Source organism: Pteropus alecto, unplaced genomic scaffold, assembly GCF_000325575.1.
Source record: "Pteropus alecto unplaced genomic scaffold, ASM32557v1 scaffold80, whole genome shotgun sequence".
Lineage (NCBI taxonomy): Eukaryota > Metazoa > Chordata > Mammalia > Chiroptera > Pteropodidae > Pteropus > Pteropus alecto.
Genome location: NW_006430460.1, coordinates 4063859 through 4075597, shown reverse-complemented (window position 1 = coordinate 4075597; position 11739 = coordinate 4063859). Strand labels below are relative to the sequence as shown.

General features: G+C 51.9%; 1 protein-coding gene and 1 non-coding gene across 2 annotated transcripts in view; one reads left to right on the top strand and one right to left on the bottom strand.

The window, feature by feature from the left end:
* CRYL1 (crystallin lambda 1) overlaps positions 1 to 11739 on the top strand; it is a 65747-nt gene that overhangs the window by 5430 nt on the left and 48578 nt on the right. The window contains exons 2-3 of the mRNA XM_006904841.3: positions 2236 to 2343; positions 11077 to 11203. Coding sequence (XP_006904903.1) covers positions 2236 to 2343; positions 11077 to 11203 — 235 coding nt within the window. The remainder of the gene's footprint in view (positions 1 to 2235; positions 2344 to 11076; positions 11204 to 11739) is intronic.
* On the bottom strand, positions 8877 to 8995 carry LOC112480035. The gene has a single exon (XR_003046465.1). It is a non-coding gene; the product is annotated as a 5S ribosomal RNA (ribosomal RNA).

Below are 11739 nucleotides of genomic sequence, written 5' to 3'. Positions count from 1 at the left end.
GAGAGAGAGAGAGAAAATGTGTGTGTGTGAAGAAGAGGAAGACATCTTCATGCAGGGACTAGCTCTTTCTAAGTCTGAGTTTCCTTTTTGTTCGGAGTTGTCCAGAACGACTCTGTCCTTTAGAACCTTCTGCAAAGATGGAAGTGTTCTGCTACACCTGTGCTCTCCCGGATGGTAGCCGCTGTCACAGGTGGCTGTTGAGGACTTGAAATGTGTCTAGTACTGCTGATGAACTGAATTTTAAAATTTATTTAATTTTAATTAATTTAAATGGCTGCATGTGGCTTGAGTCTACCATATTGGGCACTGCAGGTCTAGAGCACTGAGAATTTAATAAAAATGTATGTGTACGTAATATATAAATTTTACGCTAATTGCAAAAGATTTCAATATTGCAGAAGAATATGGAGTCAAATCTACTGTATATTCCCACTCTGACCTCCCGAAGTTGAGTAGAGGTGATTTCAGTTTTCTCCGCTCTGTTTTTTTCAGCTTCACATAAGGTAGCTCGTCACAGGAAGGCAGCCCCTCTCAGTGACCCCTCGCGTGTATAAAGCCTTGGCTCAAGTAAGCATCAGTGCGAGAGCTTCCAAGCTTGAATAGCACTTCTGTGGCATTAGCAGGATTTTCAAGTCGACAGGAGGCATGCCACAATTGTCCCTGTAATCGCTTGGGCCCCAAAACTGTGGCAGATGCTATGGGGGCTGTAACCGTGTCTGGTGTGAGACGCTTCCTGTGTTCGGAACCAGAGCTATGGATGAGCTGAATTGGGAGGCGGCACGAAGCATTGCCAGTCTTTTTAGTCTCTGCCATTCTGATGTATGTATCTTACTTCCTATGTTCAGAACCAGAGCTATGGATGAGCTGACTTGGCGGGGGGGGCGCGGAGGGAGATGGGGTGGGAGACTGCTCCTTGGAGCCCACCCCGTGACTACTCTTCTAGCGTCCATTTCCCAAAGTGACTCACACAGTGACTGCAGAGAAATAACACCTCGACCGAGACAAGCTTCCCGAGTGCATGTGCAGACTCCCTACAAGCTGATAGCTTAGCCTGCTACTATTTCCTGCTGGCAGAGGACGTGAAACCCCGTGGTCAGAGATAAAGGACTTTCAGCGTAGAGCAGGCAGCATGGATGTCATATTTACCTTGGTTCTCCCTCTCCCCGAGTCCCGGGGGGCGTGACGTGGAGGGGCCAGGCGGACACCTGCAGATTCAGTGCGTGTGCTCAGGAGAGGGATGCTGAGCTCGGGGAGGCCTCCGATTTATAGTAAGAGATAAGCAGGCGGGCTCTTTGTCCTCGAGGATATATTTCCTGTTTCCTCAAACACAACTCTAAGAAATTGTCCGGGTCCTGGCAGTTTACTTGTTGGAGTACATGGGTCGTTTGTCCTGTAAAGTTTCCCGCATTCTGGGTGTGCAGAAAGTGTCCCTGTTACGTCAGTTAACGGGTCCCTCTGTCACTCTGTTTCCTGACCTGGTAGTTAGAAGTAGAAGCCCATTTCTGTTAACCCGGCAGGCTTGCTTTCGTCCCTGCCAGTCCACCGAAACTGCTCTTGTCATGGTCCCTACCCTATTCATCTTGCTAAAGCCGATGGCTTCCTTTCCCAGTCGGTCTGGACCAGTGGGCAGAACGTACTGGTGAGGACTGGAGTCAGACTGCTGGGGTGGGTCTCGGCTTGGCACTTACAGCCTGAGTCGTCCTCACCTGCCTGCACCTCAGTTTTCCCATGCATGAAATGAAAACAATAGCGCCGACCTTGTGGGTTGCTGTAAGATCAACAGAGGTGAACACATAACCCGTTTAATGTTGCTCGGCACCGCATACCTGCACAGATGCCGGTGGCGGTGGCAGTAATTATTTATTTGAAGGGGGCAGGGTCAGTCATATCTGTTCTTCAAGGGAAGTGACTTGCCTAAGACAATGCTCATAAGTTTCAGATCCACACCACCTCCTTTCTGCAGCTTTGTCTGGGCTGTGGCACGCGTTAGCTCCCTGACATCGGGGGTGCTGCACACGCAGTGTTAATGCCACACGGGGGTCGAGGACTCAGGGGCTCCTACGTGGAGACAGAAAACATTTTAAATCAATAGAGCTATCAAAATGGGTGACTTGACGATATTAACTACTTTAAGAGTAGGATGCTGTACAATTAAAAAAAAAATGATTCTGGTTTGGGAATGAAAACCTGTGTCGTTATTAACTGGAAGCCTTTCTTAATTTTCTGTCCCTTCAGTGGACTCATCGGGCAAAGCTGGGCTATGTTGTTTGCCAGTGGCGGCTTCAAGGTGAAACTCTATGACATTGAGCAACAGAAGATAACGAATTCCCTGGAAAACATCAGGTAAGTCAGCTGGCACCTCCGGGAGGGACGGGGTGACTGTTGCTCTCAGTGAGTCTTGTTTGTCACATTCTCAAGGTCACAGACGTCTGTGGTTCACTTTCACTTCAGGGCTATTACAGTGCCACTGAGCTGGTAAAGGCCAGACCTACGGGGGGCTGAGATGCAAACTGAAGTAGGGGCTCCAGTTGCGACGGAAAGACCCTAGAGTTGTAAGAGGTGGGACAGGGGTGGCGAACTGCATGTGGATCGCAGGCATCGGTCCTGAATGAGTTTGTAAACTCCTGCTGTGTCCCACAGGCCTGTAGGTCTGGGTTTCCTGTGTTCTCTAGGGGCAGGCGAGCTGGCTTTCAGCAGGTGACGGGCGGAGTGCAGGGGCGGTGAGTGGGGCTGCAGAGTGTGGGCGGGGCTGCATGGCGTGGGCGGGGCTGCATGGCGTGGGCGGGGCTGCAGGGTGTGGGCGGGGCTTCAGGGGGCTGCAAAGGCATTACCAGGCCCTGAGGGTTGTTTTGATCTATCGATGGAATGGTGGCAGGACCCAGATTAACGGGGATAACAATAATAGTTACAAGTGTGGGAGCAGACAAGCCTACCGAATGCCGAAGGCTGTGTTTTAGGGGTGACTGCAGCTTGTAGAAGAGGAATAGGAACGAAAGGAGGAAGGACGGGAATCAGTAGGTTAGAGAGAGAGACGGACGCCGCTGCAGTGTGCCTGGAGGCACGGCGCCCTGATTCCCGGGCCCCGAGCACAGTTTGACCCTCTCAGACATCATCTCGCTCAGGCGGTCATTCTCCTTTGAGGGCTGTCCATGAACGTGTCACTTGAATGTGCATTTTTGTGTAACAGAAATATGCCTTATCATTTACTTTCTGAAAAGACTAACATATAGGCCATGAGGTCAGGCTATAGGTGGCAAGAAATTATACACCTTCATGAACCTTTTACCCAGCTGGGGGTCGAGAACATTATCGATACCCTGTGTGTACCTGTGGATCTGCTCCCTCTGCCTTCCCACCCGAAGTACCAATTAGTAAATAAAGCACCTTTATTTTGTGTTTATCATTTGCCTAAAAAATAGTTTTATCAGATATATGTACCCCCAAACAATATACAGTTCAGTTTTGCTCATTTTTGTGCTTCTGGTACATCTGTCGTCATTGCTGTCTAATATTCTACTATGTGACTTCTATAGTTTATTTCTCTTTTACCTTTTACAAACATTAGCGCCGTTTCCAGTAATTATTGGGGCATATGTCCCCAGTGTAGAAATGCAGGGTATACATACTGGACAGTGAGACTTCTGGGATTCTGAGTATCTCTGTATCGAACCAACTCATTCCAGCCTTCATACCTTTTAACCTCGTTCATATTTTCTCTCTCCGTGTCTCTTTGGAATGCATTCTGGATCCACTTTCTAGATCTTTCTCCTAGTTCACTAATTCTAGTTTTCGCCGTATCTAATCTGCCGTTTAAACCACCCACGGAGCTTACTTCAATAATTACATTTTCATTTTAAAAGTTCCATTTGCTTCTTTTCCAAATATACTTGTTCGTTTTGAATGACTTCTCATTGTTTGCTCATTCTTTATGGTTCCATTAAGAAAAAAAAATCTTTGCGCATCTAGTGCACAATTGTTCTGTATTTATGTACCTGGTAATTCCAGTACCCGAGGCTGTCTTAGATCAGTGTCCTCAGAACCAGATCCCGAGATGAAGATTTCTGGGCCAGGAAGTGCTCCCAGGAGAAGCCAGTGGGGAGCGAGGAAGTAAGGAAGACCAAAAAGCCAACTGCGGGCGTGATTTCAGAAGTCCTAGACTCATGAGGATGCCAGGGAGTTTCTGGAGCAGAATGTACTCTGCAAAGTCTGTCACCCCTGAGGGCAGGATTGCTGACCCTTCATATCCTGCACCCGTCAGTAGCTGGGAGCTCCCCCGCCCCCACCCCTGGCGATGAGAACTCCCAGGCACTTCTAGGTCTCTGGTCCGGGTCCAGGGTGGTGCTCAGAGAGAGGACGCATGTGAGCCCTTAGCAACAAAGAATTCAAAAGCAAGAGGGTGGGCACCCAGCGCTGGCAAACGGGATTCCGAGAGATCTCTGTGGATGCCAGTGGCTTCCGCTATAGGAGTCACTGGCTGGGCACCTCCTAAGTGTTTATCTTGGTGCTGAGTTTGTGGTAAACACCGCAGACTAAGATCTCTGACCTGGAGGGAGAGGGAGGAGTGAGAAGTAGGTCATCCGGAAAGGTGGCTGACATACACATCATGTCAGACCAGGGGCTGGCAGACACTACCAGGTGGCCACACCTGGCCTGCAGCCCATTTTCCGTAAGATTGGATTTTACATTTTAGGGTTATCAAATACAAAAAGAAGACTATGTAACAGAGACCTAGGTGGCCAAAGCTTAACATGTCCTATGTGACCCTTACAGAAAAAGCTTCTCAATCCCTGTGTTCAATAGTTGAAACGGGGCGAACAGTGCCACACTGCCCCCCTGGGGAGTACCAGGCTTTGGTCTTGTGACCTGCTTTCCTTTCTCAGATCACAAGATTTCCACACATGCCATTTCTGCACAGAGAGCAGGTTAAGAAGATTGAGTCCAAACCTTGTTTTTTGTAATTATTTTGGTCGATAAGATGAATTCTGAGTTTCAAAATTTTTTCAGCCAGGAAGGAATCATTGCCTCCACTTTCACTCAGTGAACTGTGTCAGCCTGCAGGTCAACACATACTAACTACAGCCCTAGGGCCCCCCACATTCGGAACCCAAGGGCCAGATGTCCTTGGCCACGTGTTCGTCACATGGTGTAAGGAAGACCAATGTCACCTTTCCGTCCAGGAGCATGATCAGTGCATCTTCCCAGCTAGGTCGAACTGACCAGTGGTCGAAACAGCGTGTGCCCCGGGGGGCCCTTTCACGACACTGTTTTGTGGTCTTCGTCCACCACACTGGGCTACGAGCTCCCCAGGGGCCCTCCGTGCCCTGGGTACTCAGGTTCCATGACCTCTGTGTGAGCCACGTGAGCACAGAAGTAGCACAGTGCCGGTCTTGTCCCCAGAGCCTGGGACATCAGGGCGCCACTCAGCCCTTGTGCAAACGGAGTCACTGGGACCTTGCCCAGACTCGCGGAAGGCAGCTCCCTGTCTGCTCCTGCTCTCAGCTCCACCCTGCGGTTGCTTCCCGTCCCCCTTCAGGTTCTGCTGAACGTTCCGCAGCACAAAATAAAATGTCGAAATTCGTTACCTCTGCATAAAAATTCCGTGAGTTTTAAACCTATTAAACGCTCATCTTAAATGAGTTAGAAATAGTACATCTTGATCCTGCACTTGCAAAAATGAACTTAAACGGGATGAAATGGATTTTCTAAAAATATCGAAACATTAGAAGAGTAAAGAAATGATTATCGCAACTCGTACCAGGCCAAGAGATCTGAGTGAATTAAAAAGTAGAATAAAAACGCTGTCAAGACTAATCTTTTTTCTAACAGGGTGGCAAAATGAATAACTTAAGACTTAGCATATTGAAATCTCACAGTGGAGAGGTAGCTTGCTTCTGGAAAACTTTACCGGCAGGTGTTTGCCACTGTGTTCCCAGAATTCCCAGGGCTTGGCACGTCCCAGGCCTCACGTAAGAATCTGAGAGACTGAGGAAATCTTAAGAAGCAAAACAAACATAAGTAAGCCAAGCTGTAGTGCGGACCCCAGATCAGGAGCGGGTTGCTTCGTATGGTTCGGATCCAGCCTCATGTCCATGTAGTGACAGGGACATTCTAGCCCACAGGACCAGGACTCCCTGGCGTGGGCCGCGCTGACATCTCAGTGACCACCCCACCTCGGGGCAGAGGACAAGCTGCTCTGTCTGGCTGGAGCCCCAATCAGACGTCACTGTCTTGTGACAACCTACTCTTCTCCCTGCCGTCTTTCCGTGAGCCGAGGGTGGCTCTTGACCTCAGCGCCCCCTGAACATGAACCTGTGTTCTAAGCAGGTAGGGGTTCGTAAAGCACCAGAGGCGGCGACCTCTGAACAAGGCTGCGGCCCTGGGCTCGGGGTCCCGAGTAGCTGAACTGCTCGTCCCTGAGCTCGGGGGTCCCCGTGGTGGGGTCTTGGACTTGTGGACTCACTGCTCAGATCTCGACTGGAACATCTCGCACTCGATGTCACCCTGGAGTCGGGCGGGCCGGTCTGCTCTGGTCTGAAACAGACTCGGTTTCTCTATATGCCTCTGACTAGAATAACTGAGTATAAGAGGCCACGAACTCCCGTCCCTGTCCCCACACCCCTCTGCCATGTCCCCACTCCTCGACTCGGACACTGGCCGTGGGACATCCACATGTGTGACACAAGCAGGGCCTGGTGAGACTTTGTCGGGAAAATTCCAAGGTTAGAGAAAACACCTCGCACGGTTAGAAAACACACAGATTCGTGGCAGTGGCCCCAAAATGGGTGTGATCTAGATAGCAACGCAAGAACCCGTGGGCGACATTCGTGGACACTTCTGCCGTCTTGTGCAGGACGATAAAGGAGACGCGTGTGAACGGTGACCACCTGCCGGTGCAGGGCCAGGTGTTTGTGGCGTCCCCCAGCAGTAAGTGCAGGGAGGTCGTGACCGAACCCAACCAGACCGAGGACTTCAGAAGCAACCAGAGGTCCTGCTGCTCAAAGTTCACAGCCACAACCCCAGGTTCAGCCAGTTCCACCTGACTTATCTGTGTGTCTACAGGTCATGCTGCCACTTGCTGTCACTGGGACAGTTGGATGGCTTCATTTCACTTATTTACCGTTGTTCCCAAACAGAAACAGCTTCGCTTTATCTGGTTTGTGAAGTTACGTGTGCTGATCATACATCGAAGAAGTTGGGGGGAGGGCAGGCCATCGTGAGGGTGGACGCTTGTGCTGGGCCCCCCGGGTGCTTGTGCTGTGCACACACAGCGGTGGTGCAGGTGGGCGGTGCAGGTGGGCGGTGCAGGTGGGCGGTGCAGGTGGGCGGTGCAGCTCCCCTGGCGTGAGGGGCACAGACGCAGCAACCGTGTGGCTGTCGCCTCTGAGGTCTCTGACGGCGACAGACAGCAGGTCAAAGCGCGCTCTGTTCCGCGGCCTTTTTCTCCCCATTTCAAAACCATGGAAAAGGGCAAAAGCGTGGTGAACGCACGAGAGAGACGGGCTCACGTGGCATTCCGCGCCGGAGATGCCGCACTGGGGGACCGCGCCCCACGCTGCCGGCGCCTGACCCCTGGGGTTCGGGGGCGCGAACGCGGCCAGCCGCGGACTGGAGGTGCGGGTGGAGCCCTGGGGCCCTCGGAGGGGTCCGCTGGGGCCTCGGTACCAGCGACGGAGCCGGGCCGGGGAACAGCAGCAGCTTCTATGCGAGCAGGGGACACACACACGGCCACCCCACCTACGGAAAGGTGGTTTTGTTTTGTCCTCTCTCCAACGTCAGAGGCCGTGTAGTACCTGGTGATGCTGTGTCGTACTGAAGAAAGAGGCAGCGACCAACTCCGAGGGGTTTGTGGGGATCGGGCCAAGGGCCCTCGGCGCCCTTCCCAGCGTTGGAGGGGCCCCGCCAGTCTCCATGCGGCATGCCGCTGCCACCTAGGACAAGTGCCTGGAGGGGTGTGTGCGTGCGAAGCGACCAACTCCGAGGGGTTTGTGGGGATCGGGCCAAGGGCCCTCGGCGCCCTTCGCAGCCTGGAAGGGTGTGTGCGTGCGCGCACGTGTGTGCATGTGTGGGTGTGTGCATGCGTGTGCACGTGCACGCGTGTGTGACGGGTCTCACCGTTCACATGTGAGCTGATCTAATGCTCATCTTCCCCAGCGTGTCACGCCTGCCCTCTTGTGGCTGCTGTGTCTTGGCTGAATTACTGCAGCAGTTGGCGGGGGCTGGGCTCCTGCCGCCCTGTCTGGCTGTGCTACACCAGTGTCTGCGGACTCTGGCCACGCCAGGCCCCCTCCCGAGACCCATCAACATGCTTCTCGCTGGTGTTCCCTTGACCGCGTCTCCATCCCGTCCCATCTTCCAAAAAATATCTTCTACTTGCATGCTTCTATTTTTATTTACAATTTTTCTCTGTGGAGGTATAATTGGCATATGGCATCATAGTCGTTTCCGGTGTGCAACATAATGATTGACATTTGTGTGCATCGTGAGACGATCACGTTACGTCTAGTTAAGAGGATTAGTCTGGTTTTATCGAGGTTTCCGCAGGGAGCAGGATAAACATATGTGTTTCATTCACCCCATGTGAGTGGAAGTCCATGCCTAGATTATTATTACGTGAATCGATTGGAATGATGCTAGCCGAAACGATTTTCTAACTCATCCTATAAAACCTACAAGGTGGCCCCTAAATCAGTTCATTTCTGCATTCTAGCTCTATGGAGTTTCAATCTTGCTTGACTTTTATTCTCATTATCTTTCTAGAAGATTCAAGTTTATTTATTTATTTATTTATTTATTTAGGCGAGGCGACCCTTGGTTGACCTCACAGATTGCAAGGACCTTGCCATCTTACAATCCCTTATATTTTATTTATTTTTTTACGCCTACAGCACCTGGTCTTCCTAGGTGGTCTCCCATCCAAGTACTAACCAGGCCCGACCCTGCTTAGCTTCCGAGATCAGACGGGATCGGGCTTGTTCAGGGTGGCGTAGCCATAGATGGAGATTCAAGTTTAAATAAAAGTTAACGCCGGTTAAAGCATCCACTCCAGTAATGAAGAAAATATATAGTCTTTGTCTTTTTTATTTCTAACTAGGGTAAAAAAAAAAAAAACATACCGTTCTCACAGTTCTGGAGTCCAGGGAAAAAAAATACCGTAACACTTACCATCTTTACCATTTTTAAGTGTGTAGTTCGGCAACATTACATACACACGCACTGTTGGGCCACCATCACCAACATCACCTCTAGAACTTTCCATTTTGCAAAACAAACTGTCTGCATGAAAGACTAGCTCCTCATCCCCCCCCGCCCCTGGAGACCTGCGTCCTGTCTCTATGAATCTGACTGCTCTGGGTGCCTCCTACGAGAGCAGTCACACAGTGTTTGTCTTCTTGTGACTGGCTGATTTCACTTGGTAGAAAGTCCTCAAGGGTCATCCACAGTGTAGCATGTGACAGGATGTCCTTCCTTTTTAAGGCAGGGTAGCATTCTGTCGTGAGTGTGTACCCCGTCTCATTTATCTGTCCATCCATCGATGGGCACCTGAGTTGCTTTGGGCGACAGTGAACATCGCTGCTCTTGTACACGGGCGTGCAAGCATCTCTTCAAGTGCCTGCTTTCCTTGTTGGGACATGTGCCCAGAAGCGGGGTTGCTGGATCACGGGGGTAAAGCCACGTCGGATGCCGTCCATCTTCCACAGCTGCTGCACCCTCTACCAGGAGCGCACAAGTTTCCCCTTTCGCCATCATCTTAAAAAGGAGTAAACACTCCTTTCGAATAAAACCTCAAAAACAGAAATGAAAGAAACTCACCTGTACCTTACCCTCCCCTGATCACTGCCAGCGTTTGCTTTTCTCCACCTTTAAACGCAAATGCAGTTTCCCAGCAGGTCCCACGGGGGGGCCCTGGCGCTGGGCTGCCCAACGATTTGACTCACTGGCGGAACATCCACAGAGCTTCGTGGAAAGCCCGAACGTGGCAGCTGCGTGTGTCTGTGTGCGTGCCCCCTTGCTTAGGCAATCCGCCACGGATTTTCACGGATTTTCAGCTACTCTACCAGACCGCTGATGAAAATGCAGGCCTTTTGCTCAGGATTCATTGAGGATTTTAAGACGGTGACAGCAGGGTGTTCTACCCAGCACGGGGCCTGTGTGACTGACCGGTGACACACCAGGAAGCCGGCTGGTCCCGAATAGAAGACACTGACTGACGGAAGGCTGAGGACACTGAACCTCTGCCTCCCACTTTGACCCTCGTTGGCTTTGCTTCATCTGTAAACAATTTTTTTTTTCCTAAAAAACTTAATCGTGGTAGAATGCACATAAAACCTACTACCATAGCACATTTAAGGGTACAGTTCACTGATGTTAAGTATATTCCCATTTGTCTCCATAACTCTTGTCACCTTGCCAGATGGAAACTGTTTCGGTTTAACACTAACCCCCGCCACCCAGCCCCGACTCCCACCACCTACCTTCTGTCTCCAGGGTTTGGACAGCACTGGGGGCCTTGAGTAAGTGGGCTCGCACAGGAGCTGCCCTTTTGCGATGGGCTTATTTCCCAGAGCACAGTGTCTTCCAGGTTCACCCCATGTTGTGGCAGGTGACAGGCCGAATAATATTCCGTTGTTTGAATGGGAATTTGTCTGTGGATTGGCCCATCTGCGGGCACTCGGGTCGCTTCTGTCTCCTGGCGGCTGTGAACAGCCCTGCACCAAGCACGGGTGTGCGGGTCTCCCAGGCTCTGCTTCCAGTTGTTCCTGGTCTGTTTGCGGCAGGAAGTGGACTCCCGGATCACGTGGTGGTTGTATTTCTAACTTGCTGAGAAGCCAGCCAGCCGGTCGCCGCAGTGGCTGCACGTTCTATACAGTCCCCGCACCGGGCGCAGGGGCACCGGTGTCCCACGTCCTCACCTGCGCTTGGCGTTTTTCATGTTCTTTTGATGGCAGCCATCCTCACGCGCGAAGTGGCATCTCTGTGGTTTTGACTGTCGAGTCGCTCCTGATGGGCAATGCTGACCTTTTTTTCGTTTTAAATTTGCTTTTGAATACTCAGCGATCGCGCCCTCCTTTTTTCCAGAAAAGAGATAAAGTTGCTGGAGCAGTCGGGTTCTCTGAAAGGCGCTCTGAGCGCCCATCAGCAGCTGTCACTCATCTCCGGTTGCAGGGACATCCAGGAGGCAGTAGAGGGCGCCATGCACATTCAGGTGAGTCGGGGCCACTGCATCGCCGGCGGGGGGACAAAGGCTGTTAAAAGGTATGGACATCAGAATTGCGTTGTGTGACCGGAAACGCCGTCCCCAGAACGCTCCTGCGTGCGCTCTCTGCAAACTGCGGTGACGCCGCTGTCTTTCGGGGGCGCTGGGATTTGGAGCAAACTGCCGCTCGGAGTCTGTGTTACCCTCCCACGGCCTGAGCGCACCCCGTTTGCGTATCTAAGCAAAGGCTTACAGGAACCACCTGGAAAACTCGGGGTATAGATCTGGCTTTTGAGGTGTAATACCCATTGCCGCAGGTTAAGCAGATTCGCCCAGAACTGGCAGCGCCCCTCCGGGTACCCCGGGACTCTGCGTCCTGACGCTTGATCCCTCCGTGTGCCCCGAGTCGCCCGTCTCACCGTCTCCGCGAGGCGACCAGCTGGGCGTCGGGAGCAGCCCCGGCCCCAGCAGTGTCCGGCTGGCAGCGGCTCTGGGGTTCGGTCCGTGCGGGAAGCCAGGCCCACCCGGTGCGGCCTGACGCCCTG